This window comes from Neovison vison, chromosome 6 (assembly GCF_020171115.1).
Source record: "Neovison vison isolate M4711 chromosome 6, ASM_NN_V1, whole genome shotgun sequence".
NCBI lineage: Eukaryota > Metazoa > Chordata > Mammalia > Carnivora > Mustelidae > Neogale > Neogale vison.
Window position 1 is genome coordinate 121,290,155 of NC_058096.1, and position 25,820 is coordinate 121,315,974.

At 50.3% G+C, this 25,820-nt stretch overlaps 1 protein-coding gene and 1 long non-coding RNA gene across 3 annotated transcripts in view; one reads left to right on the plus strand and one right to left on the minus strand.

Moving 5' to 3' along the window:
• Positions 1-4,719: 4,719 nt before the first annotated feature.
• On the minus strand, positions 4,720-10,462 carry LOC122910538. The gene is made up of 4 exons (XR_006385237.1): positions 9,913-10,462; positions 8,516-8,810; positions 6,946-7,029; positions 4,720-4,880 (listed from the first exon to the last, which is right to left on the minus strand). It is a non-coding gene; the product is annotated as an uncharacterized LOC122910538 (long non-coding RNA).
• Positions 10,463-13,876: 3,414 nt separating this feature from the next.
• The window catches only part of ADCY5 (adenylate cyclase 5), a 148,116-nt gene continuing 136,172 nt past the window's right edge, over positions 13,877-25,820 (plus strand). The window contains exon 1 of one of the 2 annotated variants that reach the window (XM_044252198.1): positions 13,877-15,622. In XM_044252198.1, coding sequence (XP_044108133.1) covers positions 14,474-15,622 — 1,149 coding nt within the window. In that variant the 5' untranslated portion in view covers positions 13,877-14,473. The remainder of the gene's footprint in view (positions 15,623-25,820) is intronic. The other variant, XM_044252199.1, reaches the window with a different exon arrangement.

Sequence of the window (25,820 nt, forward strand, 5' to 3'; positions counted from 1 at the left end):
TTATTCTACAGTCTGCTCATTCCCCACACACCGAGGAAACCCAATAGGCAGAAATGGCTGCCAACTTCCTCCTTGAACTTGTTTCCAGCATCTTTGAATATATCCCCTTCTGCTTCAGCTAGTCAGAGTGGATGCCGTTCTCTGAGATTAGATATCTGACCCGGTTGGATTCGAAGGGCCACAGTGATCCCGTTAACATTAGGAGCTGGCATTCACTATGGCAATACAGTTAACCTCTGTGGTCACCTTTGATGAAGGCAGGGTTTCAGAGGACAGAGCCAGCGCTGAGATAAACCACCATAGTGAGAAGAACGAATATATAACCTGGGGAGCAGACTGGTAACTTCAAACCACAGAGAGCGTTTAAAGAAATAACAACTTCAGGGTACCCCCCCTTCCTCCTTAAAAAAAAAAAGTTGTAAATACACTGTTATATGTAGGTTATACTTCAATTTAAAAAATTGCTTTATTTGCTATAAATAGGTAATTTATTAAAGTGGCTATATATATTGACATAGAATAGTCTGCATATATTTAAGGTGTACAATTTGATGTTTTGAGATTTACATGTACAAAGACACCCACACACACCCCTGTGAAACCATCACCACCATCAAGACAATTAAAATCCATTACCCCTTCAAGTCTCACCTGTGCCCCTTTGCAATCCATTCCTCCTGCACTTTGCCCCCTTGTCATTTCCTGGCAATCACTGGTTTGCATTCTATCACTACAGATTAGTTTGCATTTTCTAGAATTCTTCTATAAATTTAATAATACAGTATGCACTATTTTTTGTCTGGCTCCTCCCACTCAGGATAATTACAATCATTTTGAGGTTTATTCATGTTTTGGATGTATCAATAGTTCATTCTTTCTTATTGTTGACTATAGTCCGTTGCATGAATATACCAAATTTATCTATTCAGTTGTTGATGGGTTTGGGAGTTGTCTCCAGTTATAAATAAACCCGCTATAAATATTAGTGTACAGGTCATTGTGCAGACTATATGCTTATATGTGTAAGGACCTATTTTATATTTTTATTTTAGCCAGAGGCTTCCATTGAGGTTAAACAATAACTTTGTTGTTTAACCCTTAAACTGTCCCTGCTCCCCTTCCCCCAGGGGACTTAAAAACAAGTCCCAGAAACCAGCTCCAGGTGTGGAGGCCAAGAAAAACAAGGCTGTACCCACCTCGAGTCTAGCCCTGACATAAGTACATCCATCTTGGCAAAGCAAAAGTCGGCACCTTGCACTGTAAGAGTGGGTTAGCATAAGAATGGACTCTGAAAAACAATCTGAGGGGTTTGAAGTGGCAGGGGGGTGGGAGGTTGGGGTACCAGGTGGTGGGTATTATAGAGGGCACGGCTTGCATGGAGCACTGGGTGTGGTGAAAAAATAATGAATACTGTTTTTCTGAAAATAAATAAATAAATAATAATTTAAAAAAAAAAAAAAAAAAGAATGGCCAACCTGAAGGCCGGGAAGCCATTTTACTGAGCGTCCCTAACCAGCCCACAGGGCGCACATAACTTGAGATAAGAGAACAACTTAATCATATACCACCAGGGCGGATCCAGATGTTAAAGAAAAACAAATAGTTAACTTGCAGAGATCACAATCCTGCAAGTCAGGAGTCTCCTTTGGTTTGCAAATGTCCTGGTGATTTACAACAAAAAGGCTATCTCTTCAATGGCCCAATTTCCAGAGACAAATAGCTCAGTACTTGGAGGCCTAAGGTCGCCCTCCCCACCAGAAAACTGAGGGAGGGTAAGGCAGAAGGAAATGTAAATAAAATTAAATTTCTTCTAAACCTAAATCTCACTTAACCGCCAGGATGGCTCCAGAATGATGCCGGGGTGGCAAAAAGTTAAAGTTAAACTGTCAAAGTGGGGCGCAAGATATGTATATAGCTATGAAGAAGTGCCTTGAAAATGCTATATAAACCCTTGGCTTTGAGTGCTCAGGGTCCTTGTTGAAACCCGCTGCACTGGGCAGATACTTGGACCCCAGCTAGCTGGAAATAAACCTCTCTGTGTGACTTGCATTATTGAGAGTGTTCTCTGTCTAACTGAGGGGTGGTCGACTCTGTACCCTAACATATGCTTTCATTTTTTTTGGGTAAATACCTAGGAATGAAATTGATAATTCTATGGTATGTGTATGCTTAGCTGTTTAAGAAACTGCCAAGAAGTTTCCCAGTAGCTGCACCATTTGACAACTGCACGAGCCTTGTGTGAGGGAGTTCCATTTGCTCCATATCCTGCCCCACACTTGGAACGGTCCCTCTTGAATTTTAGCCATTCTGATAGATGTGTAGTGTTATCTTGTTGTGATGTTAATTTGCTTTTCCCTGATGACTAAGCATCTTTTCATGTCCTTATGTGTTATCCACATATTTTCATCCATTTTTGGTGAAATATCTGTTCAGATCTTTTGCACATTTTTATTGGGTTGTTTTCTCATTGTTGAATTTAGAGTTCTTTACAAATACTGCATGCAAATTCGTTATCAGAAATGTGGTCTGCAAACAATTACCCGCCCCCTGCCCTGTCTGTAACTTATTTTTGCATTCATTTAACAATGTCTTTTGAAAGAGCTTAATTTTTTTTTGAAGATTTCATTTATTTATTTGACAAAGAGGGAGACACAGGGAGAGAGGGAACACAAGCAGGGGGAGTGGGAGAGGGAGAAGCAGGCTTCCTGTGGATCAGGGAGCCCCATCCGAGGCTCAATCCTAGGACCCTGGGATCATGACCTGAGCTGAAGGCAGATGCTTAACAATTGAGCCACCCAGGTGCCCCTGAAAGTTCTTAATTTTAATGAAGTCTAACTTAAGAATACCTTTTTGAATAACATGAAAAAGAATGATCTTGACTTTTGGTATTATAGCAAAGAAATCTTTATAACCCAAAATTACAAATACTTTTTTCCTGTATACTCTTCTTTCACTTTTAGGTTTTACCCTTAGGTCTATGATAAATTTTGTATGAATTTTTGTGTGTATAGCATAAGATTGAGGTTGGCAAACTTTTTGTGAAAGGACCAAATAGTAAAGATTTTAGGCTTTGTGGTCCATCTGATCTCTGTCATAACTACTCAACTCTGTCACATAGTGTAAAACCAGGCTGGAACAATAACTACATGAATATGTCTATGTTTCAATAAAACTTTATTTATTTAAGTTTGTTTTGTTTTGTTTTGTGTTTGTTTTTTTGGTTTTTGTTTTGTTTTGTTTTGTAAGTAATCTCTACATTCAAAGTGGGACTCGAACTTCCAGTCCCAAGATCAAGAGTCGCAGCCTCCACAGACTTGACTCAGCCAGGTGCCCTAAGACTGTATTTATAACAACAAGTACTGACCACATTTGGCCTACTGGCCAGAGTTTGGGGATCCCTCTTCAAACACCACTGAAAGTCCTCTGCAACAGAAGCCACTCCATCCATCCCTGCCTGTTGGGTCTGGTCCTGCCTTGCTCAACCATCTTCGGGGACCTCACCTCAGGCAAGAGAATGACAAGTCTTTTCATGCCCCACCTCTACACTCCTCCATAGCTTTCTGACCAATAAGTAGGGGCATATTCCTGCAAGCCCCCTGAGGACCACGTCCAAAAATCTGACTCAGGAAGTGCTGTCCACATGCCAAACAAAACCAAATGGTAAGGTTATTCAACTTCCTCGTCTCTGCCTGCTTTGGGTTAACAAAAAAGTCAAGAAGGTTGGGTCAAATTCTGCCCCTATGGCTGTGTGATACTAATCAAGTCCCCCCACTTGTCCTTTCTCTGTATCCCCATCTGTGTGGATTGGGGGTGGGGGAGGTTTCTCTGAACACTTGCAATGTTACTGAGTAGGTAAGAATAAGACAACACATTTCTTACCCACCTGGTTCATTCTTTACCAGACAATTCCAAAGCTGCCTTCTCCTTGAATAGTTTTTAAAGACTGCTTTCAGTCTTTTTAAAAGCACTATACAAATGCAAGGTATTGTTACTATTTTCTCTCTTTAAGTAATTCTAGAAAACCCAACCCCAGGATATCGCAATCTGTCACTGTCCCTTGGTGCCTCCGCCTGTTGCCAGGGAGAGAGATTATCCCAGCTTGGGGAAGGTCAGCCAGCCCCAGCAAGATTTCTAACACAGCCTGGTTTGCCATGCCATCCCCAGCCACAGATGCAAAGTCAGTGACACCGAGACTGGGCGAGACCACTCCAAGGCCAAACAGAGCGGCCGCGGAGAGGAGAAGAAAGCACTCAGCACCACCAACTCCCCACAGGCCACTGTGATCGCCACCCACGCCTGCAAGAGGGCCCAGCTCTCCAGTCTGCCCAGCAGACAGGCTGCAGTCTGTCAGAATCCTGAAAGGGGGAATGTCTTTGAGAACAGAGACCTCATCTGCATGGCCCTGGGGGCCCTGCTTTGAACACAGCAGAGATGAAAGCAGATCTCCCAGACTACTAGAGGAGATGGTACACACGCAGCACAGACATAAAAGTATTTATCACAGTCATCCATAAATGTATGCAAGAGCCTGAGACCTGGAGATGTACCTTACTCCGTGCTTACCTCTTAAATGAACATCTGGATTTATTAGGAATCAATTTATTCACTGGCTGTAATTAGGAATGACTCCAATTTTACCTAAGGATGAATCATTTGAGAAGGAATTTCTCACCATTGTCCCGGTCCTCCTAACAAGGGGTCAACGTGGGTAGGAGAGCATTGTCACTCTTCCTGGCTGGGAACTGCTGATCTGAGCGGTGAAGGGACTTGTGGGACACAACACAGCTAGAAGTGAGTCACGCTGGTGTGGGGCCTCACGCTGGTGTGGGGCCTCTGGGTCTTCGGATTCCAAGCTTCAAGCTCTTCGCTTGTTGAATAGGCTGCCCACCGATAGGGAGACAGCTGTTAGGGCAGACTGGGGAGGAGGGTTCCTCCCCCAACCACCAGCTCCCCTCTTCTTACCTTGTAACATTGCCCCTGGCTTACAAAACAAACACCTTAGGGAGTACTCAGCATAGTTTCTTTACAAAAGGATTTGCCATGTACAGTTTTAACTAGTATTCTCCCCAAGGGCATCTAAAAAAAAAAGGTTCTAACTATAAACATGGTATGTGAACACAGTTTGGGGAGATATCATCATATTGTATAAGGTTCATATACACGGTCAATTACATGTACAGGGGTAATTAAGTCAAGGTGGGACAAAATGACCTCTGTAGCATATAGATAGGAGTGCTTGATGCTTTCTCTCTTATACTCCGTAAAGTGGTGGAGGACTCGTGTGTGTGTGTGTGTGTGTGTGTGTGTGTGTGTGTACTCATAGAAAAGGGTGTATACACAGTGGGGGAAAGCCTGACTTTGAACTACTAAGGCTGAAGTTCAGTGATGCTGCCTTCCAAGAAGGTAGCCCTTGACTTTTCTAATGAAAAATTAATAGGCACTTACTTGCTGCTGCCTTTAATTACATTTGCTAGAGACAAGTGTCTGCCAACCAGCATGGCTCTGACTGTCCTCTTTGCTGCATCTACTCTCAGCAAAGCCCACTGGTTTGGGAGAAGAAAGGGTGCCATTTTGGCTGAGCCCTTGAAGAGGCAGAAACATTGGGTGAAGATTGTATCTTATTGATTGATTGATTGATTGCTAATGGGCCTTCATCCATTAACATTCACTGACAGAGAAGTTGAACCAAAAACACCTTGGTAGAGCATGGACCAGAATTCTAAACCTGTGGTTTGAGGACCTCAGATGACTGAGGAAATCTTGAAAGAGGGCCACAGAGCCCTGTCTGTAGGCATAATAATCATGCTTCCCCTCCAGATACAGAACCATTTTTCTAACATGTAGATGCTATTGGGATTAATAAAGTATCAATCAATTGCTAACTTCAAATGACCTTTTACCATTATGTATTTTCTTAACTAAAATTGGGGTCCTTGAACATCTTTTACCTTAAAAATGGGCTTTCAGAAGGAAAAAAAGTGACCTTCATGCAGGAAAAACTAGGAACTTAAAACTAGGATATTCTTTCTACAATTATGAAGCAGGGTTCCTCATAATAGTAGGAATGACCATTGAGGGAATGGTCTTTCTGGACCTCACTTTTTCCCATTTTTTAAACTGCTTTATTGAGATATAATTTGCATTCCATAAAGTTCGTCCATTTAAAGTGTGTAACTCAATGGTTTTTAGTATCTTTACAGAGTTGTGGAACCATAGCCATGATGTTTAGATAGTTTTCCTTTTTCCCCACCCCGTTGTACTCATTAGCCATTGTCCCCACTTCTCCAGCCCCTAGCTCTAGGCAGCCACTGATCTGCTCTCCTGTCCCCATGGATTTGCCTCTTTAGGGCATGTCACATAAATAAGATGGTGCAATAGGTGGTCTTTTGTGACTAGAGGAATGTTTTGGATCCTGGGAACTCCATCTAGGTTTTGTATACCCAATTTCTATGTATCCTTAAGGCCCTCCTGACCCCTCCCAAAGCCTTTCTGGCGCCCCCAGCCTATAGGAACATTTGCCTTCTATTAGTAAATTGTTTATCGTGTTCAAGAAGCACCCGCATAAGCTGTAGGATACGCTCTCTGCTGAGGTGGGACTGCTGGGCAGCTCTTCTTGTGATTCGCTCCCCTGACTTCTTGAGGGGGCCATCATGCTAGAACATTTCTTGAGCTCCACCCCGCCCCCCAACTCAGTGCCCAACATAGTTTTCTGCTTGAAATGGATAATCGGTTTATGTGTGTTGAAAGAATAAATGACTCATGGGGATGCTTCCAGACTTTTAGGATAAAGTGCAAGAACGCAAGCAAATCAAGGACCGGGGCCAAGATGAAGCATGGACTGTGGGCATTAGAGTCCAAAGGTTTGGCTGCTGCTGATCAGGCGTGATCTTGAATTGACCGGAGGGTATTAAAAGGCCCCCGGGCAGCAAAGGGTCTCTCACTTACCTTCTGTAGCAATTGAAAGAACGTATTAGTCACTCCTTCAGCTGAAGGCATTAACCGCCTCCATTAAAATGCAAATGTCAACACCTGGGAGAGTGGCAGATAGAGCTATTATCAGCCATTTCCACCTAAGCTACAATCTGAGCTCTTTGAATATTTCCTGCTCCCTGAGGCCCAGAGGTTTGGAAGAGTGTAGGTCTGGAAAAATCTAGGGCCCGGTTCCCTATGGCCAACTGCAAACTTATTATCCTTGATTTCCAAGCCAAGGAAGCCAGAGGTCAAGAGTGAGAGGGCTGATACCCTTGGTTCTTCCTAACTGCCAATGGGGAAGGGGCTAGAGTGGTGAATGGTTCCTAGGGACAGCAGGGACTTCTGCTGCCCATGACCAGTGGCTAAGACACTGGGCCCCAAGCCTCCAAGGATGACTCCCTCAGGATACTCCGTGCTCCATCCTCTTAGCCTCTCTCTGATTTGGGGATAACAATGAGTTAGGTCTTTGTGGGAAAGATAAATCACCTAGTTTGCAGGGTGGGGCTTCCTTTCAAAATGCAAATGTCCGGGAGTGAGTGACACATTTTTGGGAATAGGGTGATCTTTAAGATTCTTTCACCCTACAGAGAGCCCTAGGAGTCTTAGCGGTCCTTAATTCCAGGTGAGGAATACATTACAGGGCAGGATAAATCCTTTTTTCACCCTCAAATCCTAACTGGCTTCTATTTCTGCCCTCTTCCTTCCCCACTCCCTGGCACCTGTGCCCTCTTCTGGTTCCATTTTTCTTGGCAAATGCTCAGTGGTCCTAGGCGTTCTCTTCTTCCTCTCCCTCATTTATCTCTGTTCCTAAGCAGCAAGCACCCATTCTCTTATTGGCCCTGCCTTGGTTGGGCAATAATGGGGGAAGCCTGCTGATCAAACTCATTCATATTGACTCGATAACAACCAACAGCCGCGCATGAATCCTTCAGTCTCCGAAGGGTATCTGCATTCATATTTATAACCACCTTATTGAAATATAATTTACATACCATAAAGTTCATCTGGTGAGTTAAACTGTGCAATCCAATGGTTTTTAGTACATTTCTTGAGTTGAGCAATCATTACCATAATCTAACTTTAGAGCATCTTCATAACCCCCCTACAGAAATCTTGTGCCCATGAGCCATCACTTCCTATTCCTCCCCATCCCCAGGGCCAGGTAGCCACTAATCTAATCTACTTTCTGTCTCTAGGTTTGTTGCATTCATTTTTAGGGAATGATTTTCATCCCAAAACATGATTATCTAATGGTGGAATTTTAAGCAGTGTGAAGGAAGGTATTTTTAGGTAGGGGAATAGTACTGATACCCACTTCTACAAATATTTCTAAATGTTCTAAAATATTAATATTTTGATTTCCAAAATAGAAATATTCTTCCAAAAAGGAGCCCGGGAGAGTGCAGAATGAAATCCTAAAGTGTAACTGAGGCACGAGAGGGGCAGATGCCTGGGGGGAGAAGGGGGTGTCAGCAAATCTCCCAAAGGACCTTCATTGCCCTGGGGTGTGTGGTCACCTCACCTCTGCAAACCAAGTACTCACGTCAGCAGGAGGCCTGCTGTGGCGTTGGGTCAACCCCTATCTGATGACAACAGCCAGGTGTGCATTCTGGAGTTGGTCTTCAAAACTTCTGCCTTTCGTTCCTTTCCTTGTCTTCGTCTGACCTTGAGGGCTCCTCTTCTTCCCAGGGGTTGACTCCACAGATGTCTGTCAGCCAATGGCATCATCTCCATTGCATCACTCTGGGCTCAGTCACTTGGCAAGAGCTTCCTTACCAGTCTCCTATGCTCTTACATCTTGTTTTCTCAGTCTTTATATCATTGCCAGAGTTTGCCTCCTAAAACATAATGGGCCAGAAAACTCCTGAACCCAGATTCAGGGGCTTTTTATTTTTTAATTTTTTAAAAAATATTTTATTTATTTGACAGACAGAGATCACGAGTAGGCAGAAAGGCAGGCAGAGAGAGGGGAAGCAGTCTCCCTGCTTAGCAGAGAGCCCATTTGGGGCTTGATCCCAGAACCCTGGGATTATGACCTGAGCGGAAGGCAGAGGCTTAACCCACAGGTGCCCCTCAGGGGCTTTTCAAACTGAAGTCCACCCTCCCTCTACACCGTGTTCAAGAATCCACCCCACCTCTCCCTCTCCATCTACTGTAGCCAGTTGCCATGCTCCCCATCCTGCCCCTCCCCCCAGCAGACTCCATTCTGCTCACTATTCCTCAGCTGTACCATTTGTTTATCAACAAACAGTTATGGGGCATCTCCTATGTGCCAGACACCAGGCTGAGCACGGGGCACAAGAATGAGTAAGATACCAACTCTGCCCTAAAGGAGTTCAGCTGACTGTGGAGACAGTTCTGACAAGTTAAGAAAATACAATGTGACAAGTGCTATAATAGAGATTAAAGCAAGGTGTGCCGGAAGCTGAGGAGGAGGGAGCGCCTCACAGCCTGGGTGAGGCATGAGGGGGGGTTTCACAGAGGTGCCATGAATGTCATCTGGGCAGAGTAGGCAAGGTGCTCGCTACAGAGGCTTAAGGGGCAACTCGGGGTGCTTGGGTGACATGGGGAAGTGATGGACAGTTGAAAGCAGGCGAGTGGGAAGAGGCTGTTTTGTGGACAGTTTTCAGTTAGGGGGTGTGACCTGTAGGATCAAAGTGGGGCACAAAGCGGAAGACAGATTGAGAGCAAGGAGGATGGAAGGAGAGAGCCGGAGATTGTCCAGGCAAGGAGCAGGGAGGATATATGGGAAGGCAGCAGCTGGAGAATGTGGAAGAAGACAGATGTGAAAAGTTGAGGGTGTGGCAGCAGGAACCTGTGACCGGGATAGCAGGGGAGGAGGGTTCACAGCTCAAAGATCAGGGAGACTGGGGGACAGTGATTCCACAAGTGGTGAGAAAACAGGGAGGAGCAGGCTTCAAGTAAGTAACCTGAACTTACTTTTAGATAAGCTGAACCTTTCTCTGGTGGGTCCCAAGGAGCATCCATGGGAAGCTTGCGGGTGGACAGGGCTAACTAAGCTTGGTACTGGGAAGGGAGGCAGAGGCTGAAGACAGACATTTCTGAAATACCTTAAAGGAAAAAAAAAGTTTATCCTTAGACCCAGCAATTCTCCTCATAGGAATTTCTTCTAAGGATGTAAAGATACATGTGATTTATCTGCAAAAATGTTCATTGTTTATAACAGTAAAAGAGTGGAAACTTTCTATAAACTGCTATGATAGTGAAAGATGTCCAACCACAGGGGACTGGTTAAATAAATTATGCCATTTTCATGCAATGGAATTCTGTTTGGACAATAAGAGGAATATTGTAGATGAATGCTTACTGACATGAGAAAAAATTACAATATTTAGCTAAGCAGAAAAATGCAAACTGTAAAATCATTTGCCCAGTAAAAGTCCCATTTTTAAGCCCTATTTTTTGTTAAGAAAAAAATCAAGATGTTAATGTTTTTTTTCTAGGTAGTATGATTATGAATGTGTTTGCTTTTGTCTTTTTTTGGTAGTTTTTCTATATTTGATCATAAGTGGCTTTTTTGGGTAAATTGATGGTTATTTTATTTTTTTAAAAGATTATTTACTTATTTATTTGGGAGAAAGACAGAGGGGCAGAGAGAGTGGGGGAAGCAGGCTCCCTGAGGAGCAGGGTGCCTGACATGTGCCTCCATCCCAGGACCCCCTGATCATGACCTGAGCTGAAGGCTGATGCTTAATTGACTGAGCCACTCAGGTTCCCCAAGATGATGGTTATTTTAAACATTTGAATAAGATGAAAAGGAATGAACTAGGGAGACCTTCAGGGAATCAGAGGATCAAGGATGGAACCCAATCACCTTGATACCTCTGGCCATCTGTGTCTGTCCATGTAGCTGCCTATCTGGGGGTCCCTCTCATACCATTTATGCTACAGGCTGTGTGGTAGAGTACAAGGAGCAGGCTGACCTTCGGTTCCATTCCACTACAAACTACAGGCCTTGATTCTCTAAGTCTCAGTTTTCTATCTTTACAGTGGGGAGGATAACATCTTCCTCAAAATGTTTATATGACAATAGGATATCTACAGATATATAGTAGTTGCTTACTAAATACTAAATATCAGTCCATTCCCCCCTTTATTTAAATTTAAAAGATTTATTTTTTATTATTTATTTATTTATTTGTCAGAGAGAGAGAGAGCGCGCGAGGGAGAGTGAGCACAGGCAGACAGAGTGGAAGGCAGAGTCAGAGGGAGAAGCAGGCTCCCTGCAGAGCAAGGGCCTGATATGGGACTCGATCCCAAGACGCTAGGATCATGACCTGAGCCGAAGGCAGCTGCTTAACCAACTGAGCCACCCAGGCGTCCCCATTCCCCCTTTCTTCTATTCATCCTTCTCTGTTAACCTGATTTGACCTCTAGTCTTTTTTTTTGGCCTTCTCATAATGAGAAGAAATGCCTCCTCCCTAAAATCCCTAAATGACAAAATCGTGGTTCAAAACGGCAGTCAGTGGCTAGCTACTCTCCCTCCCTCATGGTAACCAAAGTTGGCTCATCTTTTTATCCCCAGAGCACCTAGCATGGTGCTTGACACATAATGGGTGCTCTAGGAATGTATGTGGGCCAAGTTCAGGGTGCTTTTTTATGGCTTAGCTAATTATGGATTGATTATTCAAGGACTGAATTGCTCAAGGGTTTCTTATTCAGATCTCATGGATTTGTCCTCCCAATTTTTGACTCTGGCAAGGCTTATCTTGCAATCTGCAAAGAGATGATCAACCGAGAGAGAAAGGGAAGCTCACTCAGACAGCAGGCTCCTTCTCAGAAGCTCTGCAGAGAGAGCTGGAGGAAGAAGAGTAAAGTGAAGGTTGTTTCTCTTTCTCCAGTAGAGGTGTGCTACCCTCCCCGTGCCTGCCCCACTGTCTAGACTGCCAGAAACTCCAGTAGAGCAGCTTAGGGGCAAGGAGAATTGGGTAGATACATCATTCCACAGATCAAGGTCCTCATTGATGGGCAGTGAAGTCCTTTTCTCCACTCCTGACTCTTTGTGGCTGGTGCTGTGCAGGAGTGTCTGGTCATCCGAGGTCCGGGGGGACCGCACTTCGTTCTGGGTTAACAGCTTGCTAGGTGTACAGGGGGCAATTTGGTGCCGAGGAAAGATCTTTCCGTTGCAAGTTAGGGGAGTTTTGTGACCATGGCAAGCTAACGACACTCTCGAAGTCTCAGCTTCAATTTATAAAATTGGGAATAGTCACACACGCCCTGTTTGTTCTCTGTCACACCCCAGGGCTATTGAAGGATGCCAAATGAGATTTAAAAAACGAAGGAACAAAGGAAGGAAGGAAGGACGGACGGACGGGAGGAAGGAAAAAGGAAGGAAGGAACGAACGAAAAGAACGGGGGAGGGAAGGAGAGAGGGAGGAAGGAAGGAAAAAAGGAGGGAAGGAAGAAGCAGGAAAGAAAAGAAGAAAGAAAAAGGTGTCAACAGGCAAAAGCTCTTCACAAACGCCAGGTGTTCCTAGTGCTGTCTGCTGGGCTCCCTCTAGGTAACTACCCATCGAAGTGTTCCTGTCCGCCCCGCCCTGGCTGCATCAGCCTCACCCACTGCATCTCCATCTTTTCCGTCACGCCTTCCTGCGTCTCAGAGATCCTCAATTTCTCCATCTCCCCCGTCCATTTCCGGGTCTGGCTCTCGCGCCCCTCCGGGGACTCTGGTCTCTCGCTCCCTGCTGCAGTCGCTGCCCCGGCGCCCCCAGCCCGGTGCGCCCTCCTTTGGCACGGCCGCCCGGCCAGAGAATCGCCCAATAAGAGCGCGGGTCTCAAGTCTGACAGCTCAGGAAGCGGCCAATCGAGCCGGGCCAGTGAAGGGGGGCGCAGCGCGGGGGCTGAAGTTGGGTTGAATGGGGGAGGGGGATTAAAGGGGGATACAAAAGAGGGGAGCTTGGACTAGGGGCGCAAGAACCTAAGCAGGGGGCGGGGGAGGAGCGCACGCCACCCAGGTCCAGCGAAGGGACTGCCGGCTGGACGAGGCTCCAGGCGCCTGGGAGGGAGGGGGTGCGGCGAGAAATTTAGGTGAGGAAGGGGAACTGGGGACCCCGCGGCCCCGGGCGCCTCACGGGGCCTGGCCTGAGGATGCCCGCGGGGCGCAGAGGCGGGGGCCGCGGCCCGGCTGGGGGCGGAGGCGGGCGCCCGCCTCTCTGAGCCGAGGCCGGAGCGGCGCGGGGGGCGGGGAGGCGGCGGGAGGAGGGGATGCGGAGGGCTCTCCGGCGGCGGCGGCGGCGGCGGCAAGCGGGCGAGAAGGGAGGAGCGGCGCGAGCGGCCGGAGCGGCGCAGGGCCCGAGGCGTGCATGGCGCGCCCTGAGCCCGGCTCCAGCCGGCCTCCTCCGAGCGCCCCCGGGCCGCAGCAGCTCTTGGGCGGACCCCTCTCGGCCGGCTGCATCTGAGTCCTGGCCCTCGATCTCTGGATGCCGCACTGCCCGGGAGAAGCCCGCCTGCTTCGGGGCACAACGGCGGCGGCGCTGCGCCGGATTCCGCCCTCCGCCTAGTCCTTCTGCGCCCGGCGGCGGCGGGCCCGCAGCCGGCGGCGAGGAGCCTGGGGCTTACGGAGTCGGCGCGGCAGCCCTCCTGGGCCAGCGGGTCCGGGCCAGCCCCGCTCGGTTTGGAGGGAAGGGGGAGGCGAGAGGGGAAGGGCCGCGCCACAGGAGCGGGTCCTCGCCCCCGCCCCCTGCGCGGACGCGCTGAAAGCTCGGCTAGGCTTTCGCGGGGGCCTCGCTCCCACTCTCGCTGCGGGAGGTGGGGGATGCGGGCGACGGCCCCCCTGGGCTCCAGGACCCACCCCCCAGGGCCCCGGAGCTGTTGCTCCGCCCGCCGCCCCCTCCCCCGTCCTCTCCACCCCCCATCCCACCTCCCCACCCCTCGTAAGAAAATAATGCTGCCTGGCTCCCGCACCTCCCAGTCGCTCCTAGTCCGCCGCGAGGAAAGGGTACCCGCTCGGTCTCCACGCCGGGACCCCCGCCTCGCCGCCCTAGCCGCCGCCTCGCCGCGTGTGCCGCTGGGCCCCGCTTAGACAGAATCTGCGAGCGCCGCGCCCCGGCACTGCCAGCCCCGGGGAGGCGCCGCCCGCAAGGACACCTCTCCGTCCCGCCTTGTCCGCAACAACTCCGGTCCTCGTCGAGCTCGACGCGAACCAGGAGTCCGGACGTCCCTCTGCGCGCGGCGCAGCCGCTCGAGCAGTCCCAGCTGCCCCAGCTCGAGCCAACTCCATCTCGGACCTGGGACTCCGGACGCGGATTCTCAGCCACTTCTCACCTCAGGGCTGTGCCTGCCTACCCGCTTGCCCTCCTGCTGCTCTGCTTCTCCGCTCAGGACGGGGGTGCCAAGATGCCCCGCTGCTGCGCAGGGCCCCGGGCCGCCCTCGACGTGTGACCCCAGCCTGGTCCCCCTGCTCGGCCGTCCGCCGTCCCCTTGGAGACCCCCGGCCCGGCCCCGGGGGGAAGAGGAAGAAGACGACGAGGCCGAGGGGGGGATGTCCGGCTCCAAAAGCGTGAGCCCCCCGGGCTACGCGGCGCAGACAACTGCGGCGCCGGCGTCCCGGGGAGGCCCGGAACACCGCTCGGCTTGGGGGGAGGCGGATTCCCGCGCCAATGGCTACCCCCACGCTCCCGGGGGTTCGACCCGCGGCTGCACCAAGAAACCCGGGGGGGCGGTGACCCCGCAGCAGCAGCAGCAGCAGCAGCAGCAGCAGCAGCGCTTGGCTAACCGCTGGCGCAGCGACGACGACGACGATCCTCCGCTGAGCGGCGACGACCCCCTGGCCGGGGGCTTCGGCTTCAGTTTCCGCTCCAAGTCGGCCTGGCAGGAGCGCGGCGGCGACGATTGCGGTCGCGGCAGTCGCCGGCAGCGGCGGGGCGCGGCCGGCGGGGGCAGCACCCGGGCGCCCCCTGCGGGCGGCGGTGGCGGCTCGGCGGCGGCGGCGGCGGCGGCCGGCGGGACGGAGGTGCGCCCTCGCTCGGTGGAGCTGGGCCTGGAGGAGCGGCGGGGCAAGGGCCGCGCGGTGGACGAACTGGAGGCCGGCGCCGTCGAGGGCGACGAAGGGTCTGGGGATGGCGGCAGCTCGGCAGAATCGGGCGCGGGGCCCGGCGCAGTGCTGTCGCTGGGCGCCTGCTGCCTGGCGCTGCTGCAGATATTCCGCTCCAAGAAGTTCCCGTCGGACAAGCTGGAGCGGCTGTACCAGCGCTACTTCTTCCGTCTGAACCAGAGCAGCCTCACTATGCTCATGGCCGTGCTGGTGCTCGTGTGCCTCGTCATGTTGGCCTTCCACGCGGCGCGGCCCCCGCTCCAGCTGCCCTACCTGGCAGTGCTGGCGGCTGCGGTAGGTGTCATCCTCGTCATGGCTGTGCTCTGCAACCGCGCCGCCTTCCACCAGGACCACATGGGCCTGGCCTGCTACGCGCTCATCGCCGTGGTGCTGGCCGTCCAGGTGGTGGGCCTGCTGCTGCCCCAGCCACGCAGCGCCTCGGAGGGCATCTGGTGGACCGTGTTCTTCATCTACACCATCTACACGTTGCTGCCTGTGCGCATGCGTGCTGCAGTACTCAGCGGAGTGCTCCTGTCTGCCCTCCACCTGGCCATAGCCCTGCGCACCAACGCCCAGGACCAGTTCCTGCTCAAGCAGGTAGGAGCCCAACTGGCCGCAGGGCCATGGGTTGTGGGGTGCATAGGCCTGGGGCTGACTCCAAAGAGAAGCAACCCCATCACCCTTTCTAAAGCAGTGAAAGAGCCAGAGCGACTTGACTGTGCCAGTCAGTGGTGTCTATAGAGCCTCTTAACCCCCTCTGAGCCCCAGCATGTCCATTTATAAATGATGCCGTTGCCCCCGGAGAGGACACGTAGCCACTAGTGTGGGGCTAGGCGTGAGGAAGGAGAGTTGGAGGAGAAAATTCTATGGCGAAGTCCCCCTTCCCTCCCCTGTCCCCGTATATAAAAGGTCCCTCACAAAAGTGTCTGGACCCCATAGCAGCCTCTCCCTCCTCGTTTGTTGAGGTTTCCTGGATAGAAGGTTGGGAGGGGAGCTCCTGGGCGCCCCTTGCCTGGTCAAGGAGGAGAAATGATAACCCTTCCAGTTGTCTGAGGCCGAGGGGGTTTCCATCTCCTGAGCTGGAGAGATCCCTGAACTTGAGGGAGGACTGACAAGTTTGTTTTGTTTGTGAAAGTGCCCAAAACCAAAACCAAAATAAAAACAACCTGCCTTTAGCAAAGGTGGGAAGGAACCTCTGAGATGTGTGTGTGTGTGGTACTCCCACTCCTGGGCTGAGCAGAAAGCTAGCGTTGGGTGGTATGACCCCTTTCCCAGGGTGTTCCTGGCTACTGCTTGTGGTGGGGGCTCTTTCTTTCTGCTGAGACTGGTTCCATGCGCTCACAACAGTGAGCTCTGGAGGAAACAAAACCTCTGGTTAACTGGTGGCTCCACTGAAGGCTTCTGGAAGAAAGGTGCACTTGGTCTCCCCACCTCCGGTGAGACCAGCCCCTCTGATAGGCACACCTGCTTCCTTTAGCAGTGGCCTTGTCTGGAGCTGCATGGGCCTCAGGCATTGACCCTGCTTCAGTGCAGCTCAGCTGTGAGACTCAGGTGAGCCCTTGACTAGGCTTGTTTCTTGACCGTGGACCCCACTGCTCTCCATCCCTTTCTGGATGTCTGCGTCCTCTGATAGACCCTCTGGCCATATTCCATTGACATTCCCTTCCCCCTTCTCCCCGCTTTTGATGCCTTTTCTCAGACTTTGATCCTGTTGAGTACTGCATATTCTCTGAGGGATTTTTCTGGGCCCCCAGCTTCCTGGGTGTGGCACCCATCTCTCCACAGAGAGTAACACCGGTATGGGCTTCCGGGAGCTGGACTCTAGCTGCACCTCCAAAGTACTCCGTGACTGGGAGGGAGAGGATCTGCAGCCTCTCTGGGCCCCAGGTTCTTTTCTCGAGAGTGAGAGAATTGTGTATGCTCCTTCCAGTTCCCACCTCTGTGCCAAGCCTCACCCTCTGTGCCAAGCCTCACCTCCTACCGGGAACCCCTCCTTCCAGTCCAGCCTCACTGGTCTCTCCCTCTTCTGCATGGTTAACAATAGAGTGTGAGCCACACAGCGGAGCACTTACTTATTTTCCAGCGCCCATTGGTTTTGCTCCCCGTCCAATGTAAGCTCCTTGCATGCAGGATTCTTGACGTGTATCGTTTTCCTTCTCCACCCTCTCCCTTGTCTAGCACATTTTCGGGTACTTAGTAGGGATTTAATAACTGCTTGCCAGTTTGGTTGTGTTCCAGTGAGTGGAGTAGGTGGGGCTCTTGAAGCTTCAAGTTTTTCTGATCTGGGATCAGAAGGAAAAAAAATCTTCAGAGATCAACTTTGAACTTGACAGAGAAACCTATCGAGAGGTGGGGTATAAGAAAAAGTTAACTGGTATTGTTAGTGCTTATATAGGCTGCGAGTATTTCTGACCTGAGGACCCAGGCTCTCACAGGGATGTCGTATCTTTGGGCGTTGTTCCTGGCTTGGGTGGGAGGCAGGTTGCTTGGATGGGTGTAGCTTTTCTGCAGAGGGAAGGGCATGTCATCCATATGGAGAAGCAGAAATTTCTAGGATCGTTAAGGGTATTTTCTCTGAACTAGCCCTAAGCCATCCTAGATATATGGTTTCAAGGGACTGGAGTCAGATCCCAAGAAAGGAGTTCTGGTCCTGGGGTGCTCCAGCCCCATCTTAGCATAAGAATGCCCTGGCCACAGCAGAGGGACTGTCTGAGGGGCTCCCCTTCTTTCTCCGGCAAATCTCCCTTCTCTCCCCCACCTTCACCACCTCCCACCCAGGCTGCTTTTACCTGTTACGGTCTTTAGACTCGGCTGTAGGCTTTTGGGTGGATTTACACTTAACTTCTCACATTCTGCTCCGTTGAGGACAGCAAAGCTTGTTAGCAATGGTCCAGGATGAGGGAATGCAAACATTCTCCTTGCCTTCAGAGAAAACTGTATTTTAGGGGGGGGTTGTATTTGGTTATGCCTGGTAAAAAATTTGTGTTTCTTGACCAAACTGTGATGGATGGTAGGGAACCATTAGTGGGACAGTCTAGCATTAACCTCTGCCTCAGAGCAGCCGTTGTTTGAGGCTGGCTTTCATTACATGCCTTGTTCTTTTCTGGGGTAAAGACACATGTCCAGGGAAATGGGGGAGCAGTGCATGGTTTCTAATGTTGGGGCATTGGAAATCCTCCCCACCCCTTCGCCGCCCCACAGTGCCTTGGACACATAATAGACCCTCAGAAAACCATATTCTTCTCTTCTCCTGCAAGGCCAGCCCCTTTGCTCCCATAGCCCACGTCCTCAACATCATTATCTGAGCCGGGTATTTTCTTCTTTCCCTCCCCCCTCCTTATGTTCAGGGCTCCGTCCTTTGCTCCAGTTAGGAGGAGAAGTACTTGGTTTCTGAACCAGTCCTGACGATTTTTCCTCAAAAGATGAACGAGAGGTAGTCGTCTCTGGAGGACGGTGTTTCTTCCCTTCCTATGTCTTTTGCTCTAGCTCTACCCCCAGCATCCATCACCCTCCCCCTTTGCTTTCTCTCTCACTTCCTCTCTCCTCCCGCCCCCCTTCCAGTTCCCTGTTGCTCTCTGCCCACCTTTCCTCTCTTATCTGCCTGCCGGCTTGTGCTACTTCCCCATCTCTCACTCCCTGTTTGCAGCCTCCCAGCCTCTCCTGTGATCTTGTCTCATCGTTGTCTCCTCCGTGGGGTACAGTAGGAGCGTCACGGGCTTGTTTTTTTTTTCTCCTTCTTTGCCTGTTAGAAGTCCCTCTGCTACACCCATACCATAAATAACGCTCGAGCATCTGCCAAACACATTCCTCACTTGTGTTAATAGGGCTGCAATGATGCTGGAGCCTGTTGCCATGGCAACCTCATTTTTGTTTGATTGTATCCCACTCTGCTACATAAAGCCTCTGCACGCACTCACACACAAACAAGCACGCTCGCACAATCATCACATATGCTCAGCTATTAAAGATCATTTTGGAGAATATCTCTCTGGGCTCCGTGGGTGCGGGCGGTCATCTGCTCGAGGAGATGAACATTCCTACTGTCCGGTGTTACTCCATGAGGTGATGACAGATGGGAGAGGAAAGTAGAGAGTCCTGTTCAGGTGTGGGGTATTATTATTATTATTATTTCTGAGAAGATTCTGACCCCATGTGTGTCCCTGTGAACTTGGGAGAGTTGCGAGAAGCCGCCCTGGTGGTGTGGGATGACCAGTCCTCCTCCCCCGCCCCCATCACCTCCTTCCTCTCTTCCAGCCATGACCCTTCTGGAGAAACCCCACGATTGCCTGCGTTTCTTCCTCTGTGCCTGTTTGAACCTGTATCCATCAGCAGTTGTCCCAGAGATCAGAGAGGCACAGGCGCTGTGTGGGTGATGTTCTGTGGCTGTGAGCACGTGTGAGTGTCTGTAGCGAGCTGGCTGATGGGGGGAGGGGCTGCCGAGCACGAACTGACTGCTGTGCATGCGCGGGTGTGTCTGCCTGTGTGCGTGTGCACACACGTGTCTGGTGTGTGTGTGTGTGTATGTGTGTTTATCGCATGGGCTGACCCCAGCAATGGAGGTGGGCCTGGAGATGGCTTTGTGTTGACTTCCAAAGGAGATCACTGCAGCTCTGTCCTGTTTCTTCTTGGCTGGTGGCTGGCCTTTCTGATTCTGGGCCTTGACTGCCTTTCAACCTTGACCTCTGGCTCCTTGGGGAAGTATTCTGGGTACACATCCCCTACTATCCCTAATGAAACTGGGGACTAGACTCGAGTGGCCAGCTCCTCTGAAATATAGGGCTGCGATCCTTCCCTTTCGAAGATTCTGCCTGCTGCCCACTCACTCAGCTGCCCAGTGAGTCCCATTAAAAGGCTGCCTCCTTGCTCGGGAGCTCGGCGCAGAGGCCTGTGTGGTGGGTGACTGGGGCTGCCGCAGGCCGCTCCCTCCTTGCTTGCTGGGTTGCTGTGAAGGAGGACACTCTTCCACCACAGTGCCTGGGAATTTCTGGCCACTAGTTACTGCCCCCATCACCCGCATTTCTGGACAGGAGACATCTGGCAGCAGTCTGTCTGGGGTGGGGTGGGGGTGGGCTCTGAGTTTGGAGCCCAGGAGGGTCTGCTTGTCTTAGCTCAAGGCTGATTGTTTTTGCCAATTCTCTTTGCTAATTGTTTTCAGTTTTGTTGTCCCCTTCCTGATGCCACCGGTCAGGGGTGTTTGGAGGGAAGCAGAAGCCTGGGGTGGGGGGTCGTCAAGCAGGGCTTCTGGGTAGGGTAGGGGTTGTCTTCCAGATCCCAGGGGTGCCTTGTTTCCTGGTGGGAGGACTTCAGGCAGGCCAGAGACCCAGCCGAGGAACATGACCAGCTTCTGTATTTGTGGGAATGTTCAGTGTTCATAATTCAATCTAAGTTTTGCTCTGGAGCAAGAGCCTGAAGTATGTGTGCCGTGAACACAGAACAGTGTGCTCATGTCTGTCCGTCAAGAGGACACAGATGCTGTGTTGAGCCTGGTCGCGGGAACCTGCCAATCCACAGAAAAGTTTCAACAATGAGTATAAAAGTTCTGGACAGACGCTTTTCCATGCAGAAGGGCCCTGGCCTTCGGTCACCTGTTCTGAGGGGCAGCTGGCAGCAGAAGCAGGGCTTTGGCCCACGCTGGGCCAGGCCTCTTGTTTTCCTAAGGGTCATGAAAGGTGCAGCCTTGGTCCCAGCAAGAGATGGAGTGGGTGTTGGGCAAGGCCAGATGGGAGACTCCTGTGACTGTACCAGCCTGTCTATGGGAGATGTCCTGTCCATGACGCCTGCCTCAGTTAACTGTGTGTATCTTGTCGGGGGTCCAGCTCCTGGTCATTTGCTTCCCGGGGGGTGTTGGAAACTTATGCTCATCAATCCTTTGGGTGCCGTGACATAAGTTATGTTTTAGAATCTCCTCCTTTCGACCATGCTTATCAGATGGGGGCAACTAGCTAACTGAGGGTAGGATCAGCATTAATGTTCTCTGCCAGACCCAAAACTTCATGGAGAGAGTTAGAAAGCCCTATTTCCCATCTCCTCCTCCCAGTTTTTCTCAAGGCACTGTCCAGATGTAGGACAGGGAAGATCTCTCTTTTTATAAGGTTGCAAACAAAGTCTGGGGGTTTCCGGGTAATGGACTATGTGTTCAAAATGAGCCTGCATTGCAGACTGGCTGTTTGAGAAGACCAGCGGGTTAATGGGCATACCCAGTTCCTGGGAGGATTCAGGCCCCCTTTGAAATACTGTTGTTGATCCTGGAGTTCAGAGGAAGGTGACCAGTTGGGAAGGGGGCTGGAGACCTTGACTTCTGAGAGAACATTTGAAAGGCAGGAGAGATTCAGCTGGGAGGAGAGCAGGCTATAGCAGGGTAAGAAAACAGCTGGGCAAGACATCATTGCTGGGACCCTTGTTACCAGACACTAGAAGAGGGACTAAGTTTACTTTTAGTTGCTCCCAAGGGCAGAGTTGGGGTAAGTGGGTGGAAACAGTGGACAGATTTCAGCTCCAGGAAGGAAGTACCTTTCCAGACTTTGGGGCAGCAGCCACTGAACCAGATGTCTCCCAGGGTAGGCAGTGGGGCAGTGGAGGCTTTCAAGTCGAGGCTGGCTGGCCTCAGCTGCACCTGTTCCTGAGAAATTGGTTCTGCTTTCAGAGGTCTGGCTTGGGCTCCAGGAATGGATCTGTTTTTTTTTTAAACAGCTTGGATCTGGTTTTCAAAGTTCTCCAGGTGATCTTGACCGATGCTTAGGCTTAGGATCATTGACCAAGATGACTTCTTGGGTCACCGTCGACCCTAGGAGTCTGGGGTTTAGTACCCGGCATCAGTGTGACTGTCCCCTAAACCCTGTTGGGGTGTTCTGTCGTCATGCCCATCTCAGGCTCTGTTTGAAAGAAGCAAGAGCAGGGGAGGGCACCTGGCTGGCTCTGTCAGTGGAGCGTGTGACTGTGGATCTCGGGGTTGAGTTCAAGCTCCACATTGGGTGTAGAGATTATGTAAATGTAAAAAATTAAAAATTTAAAAAGAAGCAAAATCATAGCAGACCTGATGTGAGTCTTTCAGGTGGGGCTGGCCAGGATGTGCTGATGGGAAGATGCAGGTCTGGAAGGCGATGGGTGGTGGTGAGATAGGATGGAAAGGATGCCCCAGACCTGGACTCATATTCTCCTCTCAACTTTTCCCATCCCCTGCCTCCGATTTGAGGCAAAGCCCTCTGTGGCCCTCTGTGGCGGTGCTGGGGGGCGTTCAGCAGAAAGGTCGACCTCGGTTTGAGTCCTGGTTTATTCATTCCTTTGTCTGGTAGTGGTTATGAAAAATACTGAGGATAGCCTGGTCCAGAACAGACGCACAGGATGGGGAGAACAAGGAGTGGGGCAAGAGGTAGGTTTGAAGGAAGAGTAGGGCTTCAGGAAAGCGAGAGGAGATTGCAGCTCTGAGGATGGGGCCAGGCCTGGCCGTGGGGGCAGGGATGCTGTCTGGGAACAATGGGATGTAGTTACCAGAAAAGGGGGAAAGACAAACAAACACGGGAGACAGTAGTGGCTTTATTCTACAGGCCAGCCTCATGTGTCAGTGTGCGATCCTCCCACCCCCTCCTTGCTTGTAGTGGGTTATGAGCTGTTGCTTTGGGGCTTGAGGCTTCCTAACCTCACACTTGGGTGGTCCCCCTCACTTCCCCATAGGGGTCCTTAGGCTTTATTGCACAGCTCACTGCAGTCTCACTTGGCTCTTGGAAGGGGTCCTCGGGGACCCCAGTGCCTGGCACATAGTAGGTGCTCAGTGAGGGTTTGAATGAGTGACTGAATGGGCGGTGGGGTGGGTGGATGGCTGCACACAGACTCTGTTGTGCCGAAGTGCTAGACCAACACCTCCACAGAAGGAAGCGATGCAGCTTGGCTTGGAAGCCTATTTTGGTGGATTGCAATTCGAAACTCCGAGCAGGGCTTCCAGAATCCCTCCTGCTGCAATCTAAAACGTGTGCCTTCTTGGAAACGGAGAGCTGTCGCCTGGCACTGCTGATACTATATCACTTCACAGATCTGAAAACCATTATTAAGTCATTCTTTCAGCCTTCTCCCCGTTCAGTCAAACAGCAGCTGTTTATTAGGCACCTACTATATACCAGGCACTGTGCTAGGCCATGGCGGCGGGCGGGGTGTGTTACAGAGGCTGGGTCCCGGCACCCAGGACTGCCATTAGTCCATACTCCATGTTAATAGATGTTTTGCCTACACACATTTTCTTCTGTGTCAGATGAGCTTTGGACATACTGGCTTAAACAGAATTCTTTACCATAGGACTTTAAAGCTTTGAATGTGTTAATGCACACTAAAATTTGTCAAGGGGAATATCACATGAAGCCTTTATCAAGCATATTTGACCCTAGAATCCATTTTTTAAGGAACATAACAGGGGTCAGTAGTGTTTCTTGGGGGGCGCTTGGGTGGCTCAGTGGGTTAAGCGTCTGACTTCAGCTCAGGTCATGATCCCAGGGTCCTGGGATCAAGCCCCTGCATCAGGCTTCTTGCTCGGTGGGAGTCTGCTTCTCTCTCTGCCTCTGCAGCTCCCCATGCTTGTGCTCACTCTCATGCTTTCTCTTTCTCTCTGTCCAATAGATAGATGAAAACTCTTAAAAAATAAAAATAAAAAAAAATAGTGTTTGTTGGAACTCACTTTAGGACACAACTGCTTCAGGAGCTGGGAGCAGCCTGGAAATTTCTCAGGCGTGGGCCTCTGGGATAGGCCTAGGCAAAGTAATCGAGATGGGGGCATTGTCTGGGGGCATTCCTCCCTCAAGAAGATATCTCAGCTGGCACTGGCTGGCTGCCTGTTTTAAAGTCTCATTCCTCATCTGGGTCTGAAATCCTTTATAAAATAGAGGTTTTTTTTTTTTTTTAAAGGTTTTTTTTTTTTTAAGGTTTTATTTATTTATTTGACAGAGAGACAGAGATCACAAGTAGGCAGAGAGGCAGGCAGAGAGAGAGAGGAGGAAGCAGGCTCCCCGCTGAGCAGAGAGCCCGATGCGGGGCTTGATCCCAGGACCCTGAGACCACGACCTGAGCTGAAGGCAGAGGATTAACCCACTGAGCCACCCAGGTGCCCCAAAATAGAGGGTTTTGATGGAAGGGACCACGAAGATGCCTCCTTTAATCTAATTTTAGTTTGTTTTTGTTTTTGTTTTCTGCCTTTTTTTTCCCCCTTTTTTTGCTATCATTCGACATTGGAGCAGGTTGGTTGGGTTTCTGTATAATGACCTTTGGTTGGTCTGGGGGCCACTGAATGGCTTTCTAGAACTTTCTTCAGGCTCTGATTGTATGGCTGTCTGTAGGGAAGTAAGTGATGGGTGATTCTAGATCATTCTTCTTCCCTAAATTTTGTTTTCTTCCCACCTCAACCCTCCAAAAGGAAGAAGTCTTCAAAGATTATTGATTATATGGGATGCCTGGGTGAGCCTGGGTGGCTCAGTCGTTAACCGTCTGCTTTCAGCTCAGGTTATGATCCCAGGGTCCAGGGATCAAACCCTGCATTGGGCTCCCTGGTCAGTGGGAAGCCTGCTTCTCCCTCTCCCACTCCCCCTGCTTGTGTTCCCTCTCTCTGCTGTGTCTCTCTGTCAAAGAAATAAAATCTCTAAAACAAAAACAAAACAAAACAAAACAAAACAAAAAACAAAGATTATTGATTATAAACCATGAGTATATACTCAGTGTTTACTAGGAGGCAGACATGGAAGGAACTAATCCCCTCCATATATGACCTCATTTAATCATAATATCCCTACGAGAAAGACATTTTTATCCTCATTTTAGGGCTTGGATAATGAAATAAGAGAAGGTAAGTCACACAGCTGGTGACAAGGTCACACAGCCTGTGACAGAGCAGATGGTATGGCGTGCCCCCATGATCCCTGGGCATGTACCTTTCCACTCCTGCCACTCGTAAGTACTTGAGGGCTTTTTCTGGCCCTGAGCCTCTCTGCTTGCCCGTGGGGCAGGTCAGAGTGCTGGGAGTCTCCAGCCTGAGAGTGGCTCTCAACCAGTGACCATCGTGTGTTGGTGGAGGGATGCCCCAGCTCTCTTGTCCCTGGGGTGCGGGGAGTCTCCCTCTGAGACATGTGTTCTACCGCCTCCCCACCCCAAGGAAGTTGTCGGCTCTAGTTGCCCACAGTGGTAACAGGCTTGATGATGTTCCCTTTTTCTGGGCCTTCTTCCTTTCCTCGTCTCACTCCTCCATTCCCCTTTAGTGTTTCTTGGGGTCACCTCCCAGGTAAGCCACTTGTACTTGAATCCTTGTTGCACGATCTTTTCCTGTGGGGAATCCAAATCGAGAGTTGAGAAATGGGGCTTCTAATCCAGGTCTAACTTAAACACCAGGAAAGGGAAGAGGCTGCTTATGCAGGTAAACATGCATTGGGTGCAAGATTCTGTGGCAGGCTCAGAACTTAGTCTTGGGGTGCCTGGGTGCCTCAAGTCATTAAGCATCGGCCTTTGGCTCTGGTCATGATCCCAGGGTCCTGGGATCCCCACCCCCCGCATCAGGTTCCCTGTTTGCCGGGAAGCCTGCTTCTCCCTCTCCCAATCCCTCTGCTTGTGTTCCCTCTCTCGCTGTGTTTTTCTCTGTCAAATAAATCAAAACAATTAAAAAATAAAAAAGAACTGAGTCCTGCCTGGGCCCTTCACTCTTACCTGGTAACCTTTGTCACTAGTAGAGTGTTTGTTGCTGGACGAGAGGAATGAAGTGCAGTATAAAAAACAATTAAAAAATATATCTCTATAAATATACACTGCCGGGTGCTGAGTGAGGAGTAAA